This window comes from Schistocerca nitens, chromosome 9 (assembly GCF_023898315.1).
Source record: "Schistocerca nitens isolate TAMUIC-IGC-003100 chromosome 9, iqSchNite1.1, whole genome shotgun sequence".
NCBI lineage: Eukaryota > Metazoa > Arthropoda > Insecta > Orthoptera > Acrididae > Schistocerca > Schistocerca nitens.
This window is the reverse complement of record NC_064622.1, coordinates 239,617,732-239,639,026: the sequence shown is the minus strand read 5'-3', so window position 1 is coordinate 239,639,026 and position 21,295 is coordinate 239,617,732. Positions and strand designations below refer to the sequence as shown.

The window sequence follows — 21,295 nt, the reverse complement described above, 5'->3', positions numbered from 1 at the left end:
TTACAATGTGAAACTTATAAGTTATTGTCTTATGATGCCCACCAAGGGGAAGTGTTGTAATTATATTTACTTAATGTGGTGACTATCATTCAAACTCTGCACTGTTTCCAGAGCATTCAGAAGCCAGGGGTTTCTAGCGAATGCTTCTCTTTTCTGTTTGTGCTTTTTTGGAGCCATTCAAGTAGGGCGCGAACAACATCTCAGTGAAAAGAACGTAGTGTGATGGTAGTGCCACTCTGTTTATTGTATGTGTGTGTTTTCTATAATATGTGTATCAAGAATGATGGCATATGTGTTTTAATTCAACCGGCCACCCACGTCCATGTGTCAATACTTGCTGCACATGTAAAAATTACAACAACTACATTTAAATTTAATATTCTCTAGGACCAGTTATTTATGTGCAGAGAGTGAGAATGTTGAAAATTTCACACACCACACATATGTTATAGCATAGGTAGCCTTTGTAGGCCAATATGTGCTACTTACCTGACTCTAAGGGGCACAAATTTCCTATAGAAAATTGATCATCACTTCATCTACATCTCTGTGGTACATTGTAAACCATTAAGTGTTAGCTGTTTATATATACTGTGTATATTCTTTTCAAAGAATGCATAAAATGTAATATCTTTCTACATATTTGATCATGAAGTCATATTTGGTCTTGTAGGAGAAAAGCAAATAGGAAAGCAGAGAAAGTAAAACCTAGCTTGTAGACCTAAATAGAACAAACAAAAACGCTAGGACCAGGCAGATCAATTCTCCAGTTCTAAATTAGGATGTACTGATATTGGGAAAGAGTCTGACTAGTTGGCCACTTGGCACATATTCCAAAAATATCCCAAAGCATTCTTATTCTCAATAATACATCACATATGCATACCATAACTATTTCCTGAACGCTCAAAAAAATCTTCTTATAGAAACCATAACATTTTGGTCTGTACACAAGCAGTTTTTTATTTTTACTTGCAAGTCATTTATTGTTTTAATTATAATCTTAGAATGTCATGTTTGTACATTATTAATAGCTTCATGTTATTGTATCACCAACAACAATATTATTTATTTCAGATCATGCCAAGAGCACAAAATTCTCATGCTTATGTAAATGCTGGGTTCCTATTCAAACTGGATGTGAATGATGTGGGAAAAATTATATGCAAACCAAGAATAGTATTTGGCGGTATCCATTGTGATCTGGTAGGTGGTAATGGGATATGACTTTTATGCTTAATATATTATATAGGGCATATTTTGATTGATTTGCTACATTTGTCTGTTAGAACTTCAAAGTGATGGCACTGTAAGTTAAACTTTTGTGTAGTATACTGATTAGGCTATCATATTACAACCAGCATCATTGTTGAAGATGATATTACATCATCAGAATCACTAGAGGTGAAGGGAGGAGTGTTCATATGGAAGACGATTGTTTGCACTACATTAATGTCTTTGATTTAAATTTGGAAGTGAGTTAGTATGGGTTTAAAAATGACAGTTTTCTCCTGTCTGGATTCATCAATGCAGTGCACCAGTTCTCTTCTAATCTTATGTCTGTGTAGTTGCATTCTTTTCTTCTCGAGTTGCTGCCTCAGGTACCCATGAGACCCATTCAGCAGGTATCAGGGCACTAATACCTTGGTTTTCATTTTTTTTCATGCTTCATAATCTTGTTAGTTTCACTTAATTTTAATTGCTTTAGATGTGGCTCCCTGACAAACATGTACACCTCCTGAAACTTTATGGGCTGCACACAGTCCAGGTGGTGTTCCACTATTACTGATTTGTCATGATCCTCTAGCCATGCATTTTTCTGATGCTCCAAACAACACATGCCTTTAAACTTCCTAATTTGACCACATAGAGTCCTGCAGTGTGGAGAACATATTCAGTAGCCTTCGTGCCTACCATTTGATCATGGATACGTCATGCACTGTAGAGTACACAGATTAGCCAAAATGTTATGGCCACTGTCCGCTGTAAGATTGGATGCTGCCTGGTGGTGTTGTGGGCATATGACATGGTAACAAAAGTATGTAAGCAGAGCCGACATGGACAGGGTATCACCCTAGCAAATGGGTAAATCCATTGAGATAAGTAACTTCAACAAAGGCAGATCTTTATTATGCAGAGTCTGTGAATGAGTAGCTCAAAAACAGTGAAACTGGTTAAATGTTTATATACTACTGTCTTGAGCATCTATGGAGAGAGGTAGAAAGACAGTGAAACTACCACTAGGGGCTATATGGTTGGACATCCATGACTCTTCACAGAATGTGGGGTTAATGTGGGGTTCGGAGGCTTATCTGCTCTGTAAAGGTGGTGATCTGTGATGTATCTGCCAAAACAGCACAATGTTCCCACACACACAAGTGTTTCAGAGCACACTGTTCATTGTACTTTGTTGAACATGGAGCTCCACTGGAATCTGGTTTACCAGGATAGAGTGGATCAAGTTATGGTTGTGGAGGGGGCCGTAATCAGTTACTGTTACTTGCACAAAACACACAAACTTCATTTTCCTAAGAACTACTTAATTACAGATTGCTTTAAAAGGATCAAATTAAAACAATGTGCTTGAAGGCCTAATTAAGAAAACTTGTGATACCTCCTGGGCTGAAGGCCCAAAACCACTCCAAAAATAAGAATGGCTGAAGGCCTGAACACAAGTCAGTTAACAAGAATTTCAGATAGAACAAACTTTCAAAATTTTAGTTATTAAACAAATCAATCTTCAAATTTTTTAATTAATTTGGCTGAAGGCCTTATTTAAAATTAAAACTAAATTAATAGATGGCTGAAGGCCTCGCACAGTACATCAGACTAAAATGAAAATCACAGTCTAAAATCAACAGAACAGTGGCGCTCAGAAGTGTTCCAAGGGATGGCCTGAGGAGGTAGCTCTAACATAAGCTGAGGTGAGACAGGCAGCCAAGAGTAAGGTTAAATAATTGGATGGCAACCTCACCCAGGGACAGCTGAAGGACTGACCGACAGTGTAATCAATTCCCTTCCACCCGACCAATGGTACAACAATGGAAAACATCAGCCAAGGACGAAGATACCAGCCACACTACATCATCAAAATTGGCATCTAAAACCAGCCAAGGCACAGAAACCACTCTTAAGAAAAAAATATGAACAAACAACTAAAGGGTGTTGAACTACATGCCGTGCCAGACAGCATCAACAAGGCAAGGGAAAAACACACTGCCGGAAAACTACGCTCATGACCAGGGCAGGTAACTGGGCTGTTAATGGCCACAAGGCAGAAAATACCACTGGTGCACTTCACTGATAAGTAACAACCAATTTAATAGTTAAAGACCATACAAGAAAATGACTGCAAATTTTCGCTGACTCCAACACACTAAACGTTGCTGCTAGCCGGAACAGCCCAGGAAGGAACAACTGACAATGAATGAAGAGATGTCCCAGTAGTTGATGTTTTATAACAGGTTAACTGATCACTCAACTTCAGTGTCCAGGTTTGGTGGGCAATGAAATTGGTAGCTCTTGCAGCTAGCGCCTCACAATCCGACCACATGTGCATGCCGTCAGCAGTCCCGGGCCTGACATCGCGCTGTGGAGACTTCCTTGCTGCTCTGTCCCAACCGACCGAGCACATGTAGCACACAGACAGCATTAAAATGGCTGCTCAGTCAAAACCACACAAGATAAACATGGTTCCATGAAAACACTTCCACAAACAAGTCGAACAATACTAAAGCCAGGGACTGTGGAACAACAAGGATGAATCATAAGTCGACACACACGGAGAACCCAGAAGCAGTCGCCAACCAAATACCTGGCATCCGATGAAATAACTAACCAAACAACCAACCAAGGTCATCCCTACTCAAGTCATGTGTGTTGGCAATGGTCAGGCGAGTCATGGCTGTCTGGATCTCACTGCTACTCTGTCCCGACTGAACTCATGACACATGATGACCCGGAAATACTAGCAGTCGCTCCAAAGATAGTACAACAGTGCTCTTATTGATAAGTGCTGCTGCTGCCACTCATGGGCAGGCATGCCAGCAACTTAGTGATGCCAGTAAATCGAATAAGAAACACGACAGCAGTACCACAAACACAAGATGTCAAGTAATAAACGGCACGAACACGAGCCACGCACGACTCATCCACAGCAGACCAATCTTACATGTTCATGCGTTGACCTAACAACATCAGCAATTACAATTGCTGTGGGCACAGGACCATCAGGACTCAACCATTGGGCAATGGAAATGTGTTGGCTCTTTGGGTGAATCACATATTGCTACAGATGGTCATCTCCACAATCTCTGCCACTGAAGTGAACTGAGGCTCAAAATATGCAATGTGTCATGGACACAGGCTGGTGGAAGCAGTGTTGCGTTATGGGAGACATTCTCCTGCACATGCACGTGACCTGTGGTAGTAATCAAAGACATACTGACAAGTGCAAACCACCTGCATCCCTTCATGCTTTATGTCTTCCCAGATAACAATGTCATCTTTCAGCAGTATAATTGTCCATGTGTCAGAGCCAGAACCATGCTGTAGTGATTTGAGGAGCCTTATAGTGAACTCACGTTGATGTCTCAATGACAAAATTTGCCTGATGTAAAATTTGCCTTTGTCATTATCAAACACCATCACTGCTTACACAAATCAGCAGGCCATGATTTACTCAAATTACATGGCCTATAGATAGACATAAAATTCCACATACCTCCAAAAATTTACCAACAAGCTGTCGGATCCAAGATATGCAGAATCAGTGATGTATTTTGTTCCAAAGGTGGACAAATAAGCTATGAAGCAGGCAGTCATAATGTTTTGGCCTATCAGCATATATGTTTAGCTCAGGTGATCATTGTGTGTATGTATCAGACTGTTCTTTTATGTTGAAAGATGGTGCAGTTGTCCTTATGGGTATATGTTGGTATGCAAAGTGTCTCAAAAATCATCTTTCATAATGGTTCAAATAATAGAAAATTCAGATTGATATCAACAGTATTATTTAAAGGAAAGATTGCTACTCACTGTAAAGATGACAAGTTGAGTTGCAGACAGGCACAAAAAAATGCTGTTACAAATTGAGCTTCTTGCCAAAGCATTCTTCAGAAAGGTAAAACACACACATTTACACAAGCAAGCACACCTCACACAAACATGGCCACTATTTTAAAACACTCCATTCCTAATAGTTCTGCAGATATGTTCAGTAATGGAATGGGGCCATTCATCTCTGTCTCTAGTGTAAATTGTATGGTTTTGTATAGGGTTTTTAGTGCTTCACCATGTGTTCCAATAATAAATATTTTGTCTGTCAAATTGTGAGCATTTATCATGTCCGTTCTACAGTGTAGAGTGTTATTGAACCTAAAACTATTTTATTGTAGCTGAAAACATCCCCAAAAGCCTATGCACTTATTTTACATACCGTAAATTATTTTATATAAATTTATTATGTATCTCTTACCATAATTACAGCCAAATTTTAGTGTAAAAATTGTGCACTGTGTAAATCCAAAAATGAGTTCTTGAGATGCTACACGTTACTTACTATAAAAATGCATTTAATTAGAAGTCCAAATAAGTTCACGAAACCTTCTGGTGACTGCATTAAAACCTGCAGTAGCCCTGATTTAAAAGTAATTGAACTTCAACATTAATAGTACCCTATGTTTAATACCAACAAGTCATTTGTTTTGTTGAGAAATATTAAAACATATAATTTTATATCCACAGATACATGCCACAGAGTTAGAGCAGTACCTCGAAGGTGAAAATATATATGAATCAAGTACACTTCAGCAGGCTCTCAGAATTCTGGATTCTGAAATACAGCCTGAAAAAATGCCACCTGAAGCGTCGCCTGAGTACCGGAAAGGTTTGGCAGTAGCATTATTCTACAAGGTATGGTGTGCAAATCCATGGTATCTTGATCAATAGACAATGTGGGACCGTAGCCCAGTCTCTCCTTACTATTTTTTGTCCTTGTTTGATACAAGATTTCTGTAAGACACCATTTTGATGATACATTGTCATTCTGTCTCCCTCCTTTCAGTCAATAATTCACATTTCCATAGGGTCAACAGGGTCTTAGAATTATATGTGGAAGTAATTTTTCGTAGCAAAACTCACAGAAATTCTACTGAAATATCTTTACTTTCTAACGTTTGTGTTCTGCTCTGTATAGTCATGTATGTTTATATATTCACATTATCACCTACTGATTCAGATGTTTACCATTGTGATTGCTGTGTTTCATTGTAATAGAGAATGCAGATTGACTATGCTCACAAATAAAGAACAGAGATTTCCTATGATCAGTTTCATTTTTGTGTAAGCAGGAGATAAGAGTGTTGATAAAGACATAATTGTACATTAGTATACATGAAAATAATTGATGCTGGAGAGTTCACAAACAAACAGGAAAGGTAAAGGCCAAGAAGATATAATATTTCAGTTTATAAGTGAAGGTATATATAAGATATGAAAATTCATTGAGGGATATGTCCCTACAAATGCAATCATTTGGGAACACAAAGAAGTGAAAACAGTGCTTGATTGAAAACTGTAGTGAGATGTGGTAAATTCAAAGATTTTAAAATTTTGACAGTCCTATTTATGTATGTATTTGTCATAAAAAAAGAAAAAAAATGTGTGTAGGTCCTCTGCAATTTCTGTTACATGATATTTTGAAATATGCATGAGCCTTATAAACACTCTTTGCAGTTCATTTCATTGCTTAATAGTTCATATTCTATAACTAAGTTATTTGTAAATAAAACTATGTTCATTAAACATAACATTTTTATAACAGGTTTTGGGCCTAGGCCATGTTAAATGAACAAAACAGTTTTAAAAAAGAGATTGAAACAATTCAGTGTGTGGTAATAAAAGAAATTTTGTTGTTATCACAAGTCATACAGTAGCAGGAACCTTCCAGTAGAAAATGCATATGAATGCTGAATATAAAGTGGATAATGGTATACTTGAAGAACCTGATGATTGGACTAAATGGAAATGACACATCTCTATGGTCATTCATTGAGATGAACTCATAGATATATACTGAACTCATAGATATATAGATAGTTGAACAAAAGGCAGCGCATATGTAGGATAGTGGAAGAATGATGTGAAAGCAGCAAGTCAGATAGCAAGCCTTCTAAGTAAATCAACTGCTGAATTTGATTTCACTTGCAGTAATACCAAGGAAACATGAGGCAATATATGTATGCCATTTGAAAATAGCAGCACAAAGTTTTAAACAAGTTTTATTTTCACCACATGTGGTATTCTGCGTGTTATGTGACTGAGAGTTCATTCAAAATGTAAAGTTCATAACTCAAGTGACAAACCTGGTAATTAAAGAAAACGCTTAGCTGATGGTGCCATTACATTGGAAAACTCAAATTCAAACAACCTTAATCACATTTTACTTTCACCACACGTGATATTGAGTTTGTTGAGTGACAGAGTTCACTCAAAATTTGGAGTTCATAACTCAAGTGGCATTTCTTTTTTAGAGGTGTGCATCATGTATTAGTTAATGTTAACCAAGCAGAATATAAATTAAAGTGAAATTGTAGATACTCATCTTATTTGTAGTGCTGTCTTCTATGATGATCTGGGGCAGTCTTATCTGCACTTTGTTGCCTGGACTAATCTTATACATAAAACTGAATTTCTAAATAATGTAAATCACACCTTCTTTGTAATTAACTCTTTTGGAATTTATTATCATCATTATTTGATTCACAAAACTTAGAAAATATATGATAAAAACAGCTATAAGTTTTAGTGTACTGCAGAAAGAGAGGTGACTGGTTGGTTGTATAATGTTATAAATCCAGATAGTGGTATATTTCAGCTGCTGCTTGCACTTGGTGTGTTTTTACATGTCATATCTGTCATTCACTCTTATATTATTATTTATTATGTACAGCCACCTTTATGAACTGATCTGGTGGTCCATCTCCTGTGTCCCACGATCATGTACAAACTTTCTCTTCTTCTGGACTTTGATCCTTTGCAGGATAATGCTGAAATATGAGATCACAATGACTACTTTGATCTATGAAACACTCTTTGAACTCTTAAGCTTCACTACTCTACATTTTAAGTTATTTCTCCTCACAATGACAGATGCCTTGAAACAGTCTAAATCTCCACCACTGTATCATATTTGTGACCTGTAGGCCATACAAAAAAAGTCCATCTTTTCACATCAAAAAGTGATTCATTTGATTTGAGGCCCCTTTGACACTGTTGGTGGTCCTCTTACTCCAAGCTACACATCACAAAACCAACTCGGAATGTCAAAGCATATCTATATCCATGTGCGCCAAGTGATTGGTGCTCAGCCCCTGATGACTCACCAGTGCTCTTGTTGTTACTGATCATGCATCCTCTGTACAAACATAGACTGAGGAGCACAATATCTGCTCCTTTTCTTCTACACTATTTAACATTTTTCAGCTACCATGGTCATGTTTAGCTGGTACGAATATTAATAGAGGAGAAGTTCATTTGATAAAATGCACTATTATACCAAAAGTGACAAGGGTTTTGACCTAATTTTCAACCATAATCAGCAATCATGCCTGCCTTTCGAGTTGTGGCTTCTGTAGGTTAGAATAATTGAAAAAGTTTATGACTATAGTTGGATTTGTTAAATAAGAAAATTACAATTACAAATTCTGTCTTTTCATTACTTTAAGCACATCATCTGATTACAGGTACATATATAAGTTAATACATAGTTTTTCTTGTCATGAAATGCAGGTTTTTTTTAAAGTGAAAACTGATTATTACAAGTCATTTAGCAATACAAAAGCATGAGGTTCAGTACCTTTTGAATTACAGTGTCCTTATTTTCTAAAATTTATATGGCTTATTGTACTAGAGTACAGTAATTAAACTTATAGTAAATTACTAACAGAGTAAATTGAATCAAAGAAAATGTGAATATAAGTGTTTGTTTACAGTGAGAGTTTCACATTTATTGATGATTTCTTCTGTACGATATAGTTTGGAAGAAACAATCATATAATTTACATTTCACAAAAGTGTGAGATGTTTTATCATGGTTGTTCTTAATGGATACTATCATATATTTCATGATATCCAGCCTGGCTGGCTCTATCACAACATCTAGATAAGTACAGTAACTGGTTTACATAGTGCAGATGCTATCAAACTTGCGGCTTTTGCAACATCCTTTAGTCACTCCGCGAACATTGTCTTTTGTTCACTTGTTGGTTCTCATCGCAGTGTCACATATTCACATGCAATAATAATAATGTCTTCAAATTAATGTGAAAAAAGCACTATATATATGTGCCATTCCTATGTTGCCAAGTCTTCAGGCCCTCAAGTTTATCGGTATTCACTTTTATAAATGTGTATGGTAGCCATGTGGAAGTGTTAGGTTCCCATTATTGTACGACTCTTTTCAACAAAAATGTCTTCTACTAGTACGCACTGGATTAAGCCAATCTTCTTCTAAAAGTGTGTTTCAGTCAATTTGATGAGGCCTGGGCAAATAACTTCTTCCAAAATTATTACATTCGACCAACAGTTTCATTCATGATAAGTTTATTCACAGGACACAAACTATTCAGTAACAAAACATATTTCTAGCCACTTGTGTGTCGGTGAGGTCAGGAGGTTGCTGGAGTCAGGTGAAAGATTTTGCGTCAGCTTTCAGACAACACTACATACAAAGTTTGCCAAGGTAATCCCATTGCTTGCTGATGTCCAGGCAGAGCTTCAAGGAATCCTCAGAACCTTAGGCCCCCTACAAAACCTTTCACCTGACTTCATCACCCTCCTGACCTCACTGACACCCCGCACCCTAACCTTCTACCTACTTCCTAAAATTCACAAACCCAATCATCCTGGCCGCCCCATTGTAGCTGGTTACCAAGCCCCCACAGAACGTATCTCTGCCTACGTAGATCAACACCTTCATCCCATTACATGCAGTCTCCCATCCTTCATCAAAGACACCAACCACTTTCTTGAATGCCCGGAACCCTTACCCAATCTGTTACCCCTCGGAAACCATCCTTGTAACCATTGATGCCACTTCCTTATACACAAATATCCCACACGTCCAGGGCCTCGCTGCGATGGAGCACTTCCGTTCACGCCGATCACCTGCCACCCTACCTAAAACCACTTTCCTCATTACATTAGCCAGCTTCAGCCTAACTCACAACTTCTCCACTTTCGAAGGCCAGACATACCAACAATTAAAGGGAACAGCCGTGGATACCAGGATGGCCCCCTCGTATGCCACCATATTTATGGGTCCCTTAGAGGAAGCCTTCTTGGTCACCCAGACCGGCCAACCCAAAGTTTGGTATAGATTTATTGATGACATCTTCATGATCTGGACTCACAGTGAAGAAGAACTCCAGAATTTCCTCTCCAACCTCAACTCCTTTGGTTCCATCATATTCACCTGGTCCTACTTCAAATCCCATGCCACTTTCCTTGACGTTGACCTCCATCTGTCCAATGGCCAGCTTCACACGTCCGTCCACATCAAACCCACCAACAAGCAATAGTACCTCCATTATGACAGCTGCCACCCATTCCACATCAAACGGTCCCTTCCCTACAGCCTAGGTCTTCGTGACAAATGAATCTGCTCCAGTCCTGAATTCCTGAACCAATACACCAACAACCTGAAAACAGCTTTCGCATCCTGCAACTACTAGTACAGAAGCAAATAACCAGAGCCACTTCCTCGTCCCCCAAAACCCAGAACCTCCCACAGAAGAATCCCAAAAGTGCTCCACTCGTGACAGGATACTTTCCGGGACTGGATCAGACTCTGAATGCGGCTCTCCAGCAGGGATACGACTTCCTCAAATCCTGCCCTTAAATGAGATCCATTCTTCACGAAATCCTCCCCACTCCACCAAGAGTGTCTTTCCGCCGTCCACCTAACCTTTGTAACCTCTTGGTTCATCCCTACGAAATCCCCAAACCACCTTCCCTACCCTCCGGTTCCTACTCTTGTAACTGCCCCCAGTGCAAAACCTGTCCCATGCACCCTCCCACCACCACCTACTCCAGTCCTGTAACCCAGAAGAGCCACTTGTGACAGCACCCACGTGATTTACCAACTGACCTGCCTACACTGTGAAGCTTTCTATGTGGGAATGACCAGCAACAAACTGTCCATTCACATGCACGGACACAGGCAGACAGTGTTTGTTGGTAATGAGGATCACCCTGTGGCTAAACATGCCTTGGTGCACGGCCAGCACATATTGGCACAGTGTTACACTATCCGGGTTATCTGGATACTTCCCACTGACACCAACCTATCAAAACTCCGGAGATGGGAACTTGCCCTTCAATATATCCTCTCTTCACGTTACCTACCAGGCCTCAACCTCCACTAATTTCAAGTTGCTGCCGCTCATACCTCACCTGTAATTCAATAAAATCTTTTCCTCTGTACTTCCGCCTCGACTGACATCTCTACCCAAACTCTTTGCCTTTACAAATGTCTGCTTGTGTCTGTTATGTGCGGATGGATATGTGTGTGTGTGTGTGTGTGTGTGTGTGTGTGTGTGTGTGCGAGTGTATACCTGTCCCTTTTTCCCCCCAACGTAAGTCTTTCCGCTCCCGGGATTGTAATGACTCCTTACCCTCTCCCTTAAAATCCACATCCTTTCATCTTTACCTCTCCTTCCCTCTTTCCTGATGAAGTGACCTTGGGTTGCGAAAGCTCGAAATTTATGTGTGTGTTTGTGTTTGTTATTGTTTCTATCAATGTACCAACGCTTTCATTTGGTAAGTTACAGAATCTTTGTTTTTAGATGAATTAATTATTAATAACATTTTGTTTTCAGAATGAGATTTTCACTCTGCAGCGGAGTGTGCGCTGATATGAAACTTTGCAGGAGAGCTTCTGTAAAGTTTGGAAGGTAGGAGACAAGGTACTGGCAGAAGTAAAGCTGTGAGGACGCGGCGTGAGTCATGCTTGGGTAGCTCAGTTGGTAGAGCACTTGCCCGTTAAAGGCAAAGGTCCCGAGTTCGAGTCTCGGTCCAGCACTCAGTTTTAATCTGCCAGGAAGTTTCATATCAGCGCACACTCCACTGCAGAGTGAAAATCTCATTCTGGAAAAATCCCCCTGGCTGTGGCTAAGCCATGTCTCCGCAATATCCTTTCTTTCAGGAGTGCTAGTTGTCCAAGGTTCACAGGAGAGCTTCTGTAGAGTTTGTAAGGTAGGAGACAAGGTGCTGGCAGAAGTAAAGCTGTGGGGCACGAGTTGTGCTTGGGTAGCTCAGTTGGTCGAGCACTTTCCCTAGAAAGACAAAGGTCTCGAGTCCGAGTCTCAGCCCGGCGCACAATTTTAATCTGCCAGGATGTTTCACATTTTGTTTTGTCTATGTTTTCATTTATTAGTTACGCACATTATGAAATATTGTAAGTGCTCAAACAGTAATTTATCTGTAATTGTAAACTGTAAATATACATAGACAAATCCTAAATTGTCCTAACAGGGATAAAAAGTGACTAAATGAATAATTAAATATGTTTACTCTATCATCTGGCACAATCAATATTTTACAAGTCATCATCTGGGAAGTTGCTCTGTATATATGTTTCCACTATCTTTCATCCAAACCTTCTGCTTGTATTCTCTCCAATCTCCATTTCAACACTATTTCTGCCATTCAAACACTGTGACCGTGATCGTACCCAGTGCTACTCTTGTTTATACAATTAGTTTATACAATTATCTTTCAACTCCTTTAAGTTTATTTATTCAGTTACCATTTCTCACACATTTTTATATCTTCCCCTAATGTGTTTTGTTCCATTTGGTTTCCTCTCCAGTATTTCATACTTATTTCACTTTTTCTCTATAGCTGCCTCTCTATGCTATTCAACAATCAGCATTTCTTGCTGCTAATTTCTCAGACTTTGTAACTACCTTCTCTGCTAGCTCTACTATCTTAGGCTTTCAAATCATAACTTTTGCTGATAGGGTAGATAATTTCTGTCTCATCCCGTCCTATGATTTCTTCCCTGATGGAGGTCCTGTGTGACTTGTAAGAAGTAATGGTTCAATAGTCTCTTTTCTTCCATAACTTTACTTTCAATTACTGATGATCTCTACATGTGAAAATCAGCATTTTTGTTAATGATTGTATCTGCAATCACCTTAGTGATAAAAGTCATTATGCTATAAAAAAGGGTCTAGGCTATTTATTTTTTTAATGACTTAGAGTTTATGTTATTCTTAGAAATATCTACAGACATTTTAAAGTATTCTGCTCTTTCTGGTTACCACACCCCTTCTTCAGTTTATACTTTCTTCTGTTTTCTTAATATTGCTTTAATGAAAAGTACTTAATTTCTTGTAATAAACATTGAAATTCTGCAGTACATCTATTTTTTACTCTCTTGTACTCTTTCTGGTGCAGTTTTTCATAGAATATGATTATGTTACTAGTGTTTTGACATAAACAGTTGTGTCTTCACTAACTATTGCATGTTTTAATCAATCCAGTTTGTGCTGAGCATATCCCCGGAGAGTTTGAAACCGAACCTGAGAAGTGGGGGTGCAATGTTAAAGAGACCACTTTCTTCAGGAAAACAGGTATATGACACAAAGAAGCAGTTGTGGCCACTAGGAAAACCAGTATCAAAACTTGAAGCTCTTTTCCAGTGTTCTGGTAAGTGCTCAGCTTTTAATTTAAAATAGTTTAGATCTTGTACAAAAATACACAAGAGCAACATGACCACAATTTAGAGGGGGAAAAAACAAATGAAATTTTCAAGGACTGTATCACTTATTATAATGTATGAAAATCCAGGATGAAATAACAGTACCATGTTAGGACAGATTGCCCCTCAGCACATAAAAGAGGCATTCAACAACATACAGCTAATTTTATATTAACATAGTTTAATAATATGTTTTGATGTAACTGAAATACATAAAAAATTCAGAAAAATTTTTTGAAGGTCCTCTAAAATAGAGCTGTTGATAAAATATTGATATAAAGATCTTTTTTCCAAAAAATATAGATATATGTAGATGATATTTTTTTCCCGAAATGTCGATACCGAAAGTCCATTATTGGGTGCTAATATTTTTTATTTATATCATACTTTTTCTGCCATTTTTGGTAAATATTTGAAACTGTCCTTTTGAAACTGTAGTAGGTCATAATTTTACTTTCACTGTGTTTTTGAGCTTTCATCATGTCCAGTCTTCCTCTTCGACTGTGTGCAGCATGTATAGGTGGTACAAAGAAGAAGCTCATTTGCTCTGGAGAGTGGCAGTGTGAATGGAATAACAATATTTATGATGTGAAGAAACAGCACATCAGTTACATTAAGAAAAACTTTTTAACACAACTAGTGTACCGTTTCTTCACATCTGCATTCTTCAAAAACAGTTGCTGAAAATGATGAACAAAAATCTGAATGCAGATCTTTCTGTGGGTCGAGACGTGTGAGAGGAAATGGTACCGTTATCAGTGTTCAGTGCTACTAACAGAAACTGCAGTGTTTCACTTCACCACGCAATTTTGACATGACAGCTGCTAGGTCACTGACGTTCGCAGAAATGAAAAAACAGAGAAGTCAAAATAAAGTATTCTGGACAAATCTGACATGTGATGAAACTGAACAGTGGGCCCATTGGACCCCTTTTATTGTGCCACTTACATGCAGTTACCATTGTTAGCAAAATGGTTATTGCTAAGTGTGAATGTGCTTCATTTTCCTTTCAGTTCTTGCTCACATAATATAAGTTTATTTTGTAATTGTTTAATTAAACTGAGATTAAACTGCAATTTTGATCATAGATGTATTCCTTGGTAACATAAAGGTAGGTATTCTTTTTATGTGTACAAAGTATGCCATGTGCCTCCTGATGTTATAAAAATTGGTGTGCCACTTGAGGATTAATAGTATACTGCAGGGGTCATTACTTTTACCTGTGTAGTATCATACTCTACAATACTGTGCAAAAAATAAGATATATTGAGCAATTTCATTACAACCTCCAACTATGGAAAAAGTTCTGAGTTTCATTCAGCAATGATTCTATACTCTCATATCTTGTATTTTTATGTCAAGTCTGCCAGCTAGCAATGGAGTCATTGCATTTTATTTTCTGTACATAATGCTAACCAGCACTAGTGGCTATTAAAATATTATTGTAAAAGTTTCCATTTACTTTCGGCTGTTCAGGGGACAATATAACCACTCTGCTCTTTGCCAGTTTTAGTGTTAATTACCAGTTGTTGAATGTGTACAGCTGGTAGAAGAGTAAGAACCTCAGTTTAAAGATATACTTCACTTTATTCCATTAGTGACTAAAGTGCAGCACTGTCCCTATGGAAAAGAAATTGGACAACACACCCCCAGTCCCATCACCACCTGCACTGTTGCACCATAGTCCCAAAATGCAAAATAGCCCCCCCCCCCCAAAAAAAAATAACAATAATCTTTTACAATTTTAACATACTCAGTCATTTTTAAATGCTATATTTAGTTGTTCCTGATCAAATACAATTATTCTGTTCTTCTCTTGGAAAAAAATTCCTATATGTGCTGTATGGATACAATCTCCCTCATAATTCTGTGTGATCCATGAACACAATGCCCAAAAACACAGACTCAAAATGCTGCATGGTCCGTGAATTCAATATCCAAGAGTACAGGTATCTGGCAGAAAGAGCTGGTGTATGCAAGTAATATCTGTGAACCTCAGTAACCATAGACCATGGTCATGTTGTGTTAGTTGTGTTTGTGTGAGAGTGTGTGTGTATGTTGTCTAGTTTTGATTAAGTCCTTTTTGGCCAAAAGCTTACTTGTTTGACAGTCTTTCTGTTGTGCCTGTCTGTGACTCAACACCTCCACTAAAGGGTGAGTAAGAATCCATTCTTTTCTTAATATTGTCTAGGATGCTGTGTGATGCTAGGCCCCAAAGTTATTGTAATGTTACAACTAACCTACTGGAGATTATGGTCAAATTGCAAAGAAGAAAAAAACCTCTCGATGGTCAAGGACTTAAAATTACCAGTTTAAACCAAACTTTACTAACTTATTTCAGACAACCCCATTAAATGTACTCTGGTTTCAATTTCTCTATTCACAATTCAGACTTTCAATGCTCTCTGCGTCTTCAGGTTCCATCAATTTGCCTTTTCTGAAAGTGAGTCATTGTGTTGAATAAACTGTCAAACAAGAGTCAACTTCACTGACACTCGAAGTGTCTCTCTCTACTTCCACACACAGACACACAGACACACACACACACACACACACACACACACACACACACACACACACACAATGAGCATAGTATCAGTTTCAGTATGTGACCCATTCATCCATTATCAACCATACCCTCTCTCAGATTCCTAAATGTGAACTCAACTCTATCCCTTTCTACAGATCCTCCCTTTATTATTTGCATTGAAATTATTAAAAGTTGATGTCATTGCACTTCAGTGATAATCACTTTGGTAGCAATGTCTATTAATAAAGTTCAAGGGAGGAATCTTCACACAAAATGTTAATTTTTTACTTAACTTGCAGATGGCTTCAGTGTCTTGTGGTCTTCATAACTGTGCAATAGAAATGTATGGTATTTCAAAAGGTCCTGGGATTCCTAAAAAACAAGCTTGAAGCATAACTACTTGTTTGCAAAATCTGATGTTTTATTACCATTTAACTTTATTCATCCCACAATTACAACATTCCCCAAACGCACAAGGAAAACATAACCTCAGAATGCACAAAAAAGATAGCAAGTGGTCCATTGTCTTTCTAACCACACAAATCAAAGATCCACACATCTTGTTCACTCTCTCAGTTGCAGAACTAGTCTCAGAGTAAAAGTGACAGATAACGTATATTAATTGTGAATTGTTCTGGAAGCTTCCAGAAAGTTATGTTGGTCAAATTACTATCTAGGTAACTCCCATTTTTTATTATTAACATAGTTTCAAATTAATGGCTATAATTCACAAAGGTAAATTATCAACAATATAAGGAAAAGACAGATTGATACTCTACAAAAGATACCATACTGAGTTGTGGACAGACACAATGAAAAGACCCTTACACTTTAGCTTTTGGCCAAAGCCTTTGTCAGTAAAGGAAACACACACATATTCATTCACAGAAGCAAGCACACCTCATGCATGCTGGGATTCCAGTCTGAGCTGCCAGAGATGGCGGTCACATGTGCTTGGTGTGTATTTGCTTGTGTGCATTAACATGTGTCTCCAGTTTTGATGAAGTCTTTGGCTGGAAACTAATAGGTATGTGTCTTTTTGTTGTGCCTGCCTGCAATTCAACATATTTACTTTATGGTGGCTAGCGATCTATTTTTTCTTTTATAACATTGACATTCCAATGTGGAGTTCCCATTGCTCAAATGTAAGTTATTTTAGGTAATTTTAATAACGACAAACACTGATCAGCATACCAAAATAAGGTGAAATTTTATGAAGGTACTGACTTGATGTTTTGTTACAGAGTTGATATGATATCAATTGTTAAATCAGTAAAAATATAAAAATGAAATATAAATAGGAAATTTTTTTTGTATCTTTTTTTGTGCTTGTCTGACTTCTCCTTTGTTCTTACAAATGAATGTCCCCAGCTTTTTTTTTTTTTTTTTTTTTTTTTTTTATATGTTCTCACTTACCAATGATTCCAGCTCTTCTCTCATCACCTTTTTCTGTGAGGGAAGACAACAGTTTCTGAGATTATAGTCAATGCCCTTGTGCCACACTCCATATCCCATGGCGAAGACCCAATTGAACTATGTCTCAAATAGTTCACTGCAGTTTCAAAATGTATTAGATATTGCATCCAAGATATATGGTTATTGCTACAGTACATCCTGTAGAGCCTACCCAGTTCTCAAAGATGGCAGTGGGACAAAAAGAGCAGTAGCTAGCAGATATCTGGCATTGTTAGGTATTATACAGTGCATGTATCATTAACTGTGTGCTTGGTTGACCTTAACTCTCTGAGAAACATCACTGATCTCAATTTGTTTTAGTACTGTCTGACCACTTTACTGAACACAGCCATTTTCCTTATTAATTCAGAGACTCTTCCCGTATTATTTCAGTGAATTTTGTGGCCCATAGTATCTATAGCTCTAGTGGACATGCTGAATTAAATCATTGGCATAATTCTCAGGAAACATAACTTACACACATCGCAGGTGTAGTTTGCACCTCTCAACAAAATTCCATTATTTATTTTGTGCTGCTTACCCAAGTTTTTCTCCTCTACTTTTCCCCTTTATCTGTTTGAGCTTGGGATCTGAGTCCTGGGATCTTCTCATGTCCCCTACATGATCCAACATTCCAGATTATTTATTTTCCTCCTTGTCCTTTTGTGAAACATCCCTGTCTCCTACTGGCAATCTTGAGAAGGTATATCACCTTTGACGTTCTTGGTTTCCCTTTTATATTTGATGCTGTAGATAAATTACTGGCGGAACATGGACCACCTCATTATCTTGGTGTTCAAAAATTTACATTCACGGAAATACCTCAGTGCTTTATAGTCGGTGAAGGCAACCACTTCTGACCCAGTAGATAATTTCTGAATTTGATGAATGCCTACACAGTAGCTAAAACCTCTGATTAAGCTATCCAGTAGCTCTGCTCATATTTGGAGAGTGTTCTTGATGCAAAAACTATACTCCCCAGTCCTTCATTTCCACCTACCATTTTTTCTGTGACAATGCCACATCCAAACCACAATCTCTGCTGTCAGTAAACTAACAGCAAGGCAAGGATGGATCTGAGTGGTATAGTAATTTGCTGTCACTCAAGTTGTCCTTTATTTCCTAAAAATTTTTGGTACTCTCCTATGTCCACAACCAAATTGCATGTTTTTGCTGTAACTTGGTTACTTTGGTGTGTTTAGACTTATTCTGATAAATTTTAGTAGATATTAGACATTCCTGAGAGGGACTCTTATTGTTTCTTGTTATAGGGGTCAAGACATTTAGCTTTAACTTCTGTCCTCTCTTCCTTTGGGACCTTTCCAGTGGGTGTCATAACAATTCCCAAGAATTCAGCCCACCTCCTTGCAAACTCATACTTGCGTGGTTCTAATTTCATGCCATCTTTTCTAACTGTACATAACACTTCCCCCCCATGAACCATGGACCTTGCCGTTGGTGGGGAGGCTTGCGTGCCTCAGCGATACAGATGGCCGTACCGTAGGTGCAACCACCACGGAGGGGTATCTGTTGAGAGGCCAGACAAACATGTGGTTCCTGAAGAGGGGCAGCAGCCTTTTCAGTAGTTGCAGGGGCAACAGTCTGGATGATTGACTGATCTGGCCTTGTAACATTAACTAAAACGGCCTTGCTATGCTGGTACTGCGAACGGCTGAAAGCAAGGGGAAACTACAGCCATAATTTTTCCCGAGGACATGCAGCTTTACTGTATGATTAAATGATGATGGCGTCCTCTTGGGTAAAATATTCCGGAGGTAAAATAGTCCCCCATTTGGATCTCCGGGCGGGGACTACTCAAGAGGACATCATTATCAGGAGAAAGAAAACTGGCGTTCTACGGATCGGAGCGTGGAATGTCAGATCCCTTAATCGGGCAGGTAGGTTAGAAAATTTAAAAAGGGAAATGGATAGGTTAAAGTTAGATATAGTGCGAATTAGTGAAGTTCGGTGGCAGGAGGAACAAGACTTTTGGTCAGGTGATTACAGGGTTATAAATACAAAATCAAGTAGGGGTAATGCAGGAGTAGGTTTAATAATGAATAAAAAATAGGAGTGCGGGTTAGCTACTACAAACAGCATAGTGAACGCATTATTGTGGCCAAGATAGACACAAAGCCCATGCCTACTACAGTAGTACAAGTTTATACGCCAACTAGCTCTGCAGATTATGAAGAAATTGAAGAAATGTATGACGAGATAAAAGAAATTATTCAGGTAGTGAAGGGAGACAAAAATTTAATAGTCAGGGGTGACTGGAATACATCAGTAGGAAAAGGGAGAGAAGGAAACATAGTAGGTGAATATGGATTGGGGGGAAGAAATGAAAGAGGAAGCCACCTTGTAGAATTTTGCACAGAGCATAACCTAATCATAGCTAACACTTGGTTCAAGAATCATAAAAGAAAGTTGTATACCTGGAAGAATCCTGGAGATACTAAAAGGTATCAGATAGATTATATAATGGTAAGACAGAGATTTAGGAACCAGTTTTAAATTGTAAGACATTTCCAGGGGCAGATGTGGAAATCTGACCACAATCTATTGGTTATGATCTGCAGATTGGAACTGAAGAAACTGCAAAAAGGTGGGAATTTAAGAATATGGGACCTGGATAAACTGAAAGAACGAGAGGTTGTAGAGAGTTTCAGGGAGAGCATAAGGGACTATTGACAGGAATGGGGGAAAGCAATACAGTAGAAGAAGAATGGGTACTCTGAGGGATGAAGTAGTGAAGGCAGCAGAGGATCAAGTAGGTAAAAAGACAAGGGCTAATAGAAATCCTTGGGTAACAGAAGAAATATTGAATTTAATTGATGAAAGGAGAAAATATAAAAATGCAGTAAATGAAGCAGGCAAAAAGGAATACAAATGCCTCAAAAATGAAATCGACAGGAAGTGCAAAATGGCTAAGTAGGGATGGCTAGAGGACAAATGTAAGGATGTAGAGGCTTATCTCACTAGGGGTAAGATAGATACTGCCTACAGGAAAATTAAAGAGACCTTTGGAGAGAAGAGAACCACTTGTATGAATATCAAGAGCTCAGATGGAAACCCAGTTCTAAGCAAACAAGAGAAGGCAGAAAGGTGGAAGGAGTATATAGAGGGTTTATACAAGGGCGAAGTACTTGAGGACAATATTATGGAAATGGAAGAGGATGTAGATGAAGACGAAACGGGAGATAAGATACTGCGTGAAGAGTTTGACAGAGCACTGAAAGACCTGAGTCGAAACAAGGCCCCGGGAGTAGACAACATTCCATTAGAACTACTGATGGCCTTGGGAGAGCCAGTCATGACAAAACTCTACCATCTGGTGAGCAAGATGTATGAGACAGGCGAAATACCCTCAGACTTCAAGAAGACTATAATAATTCCAATCCCAAAGAAAGCAGGTGTTGACAGATGTGAAAATTACCGAACTATCGGTTTAATAAGTCACAGCTGCAAAATACTAACGCAAATTCTTTACAGACGAATGGAAGAACTGGTAGAAGCTGACCTCGGGGAAGATCAGTTTGGATTCT

General features: G+C 38.4%; 1 protein-coding gene across 1 annotated transcript in view; it reads left to right on the top strand.

The window, feature by feature from the left end:
* Positions 1-21,295, top strand: part of LOC126204155 (xanthine dehydrogenase-like) — a 316,025-nt gene that overhangs the window by 172,426 nt on the left and 122,304 nt on the right. Inside the window, 3 exon segments of the mRNA XM_049938563.1 lie at positions 1,078-1,206; positions 5,746-5,913; positions 13,548-13,713. Of these exon segments, the coding sequence (XP_049794520.1) occupies positions 1,078-1,206; positions 5,746-5,913; positions 13,548-13,713 (463 nt within the window).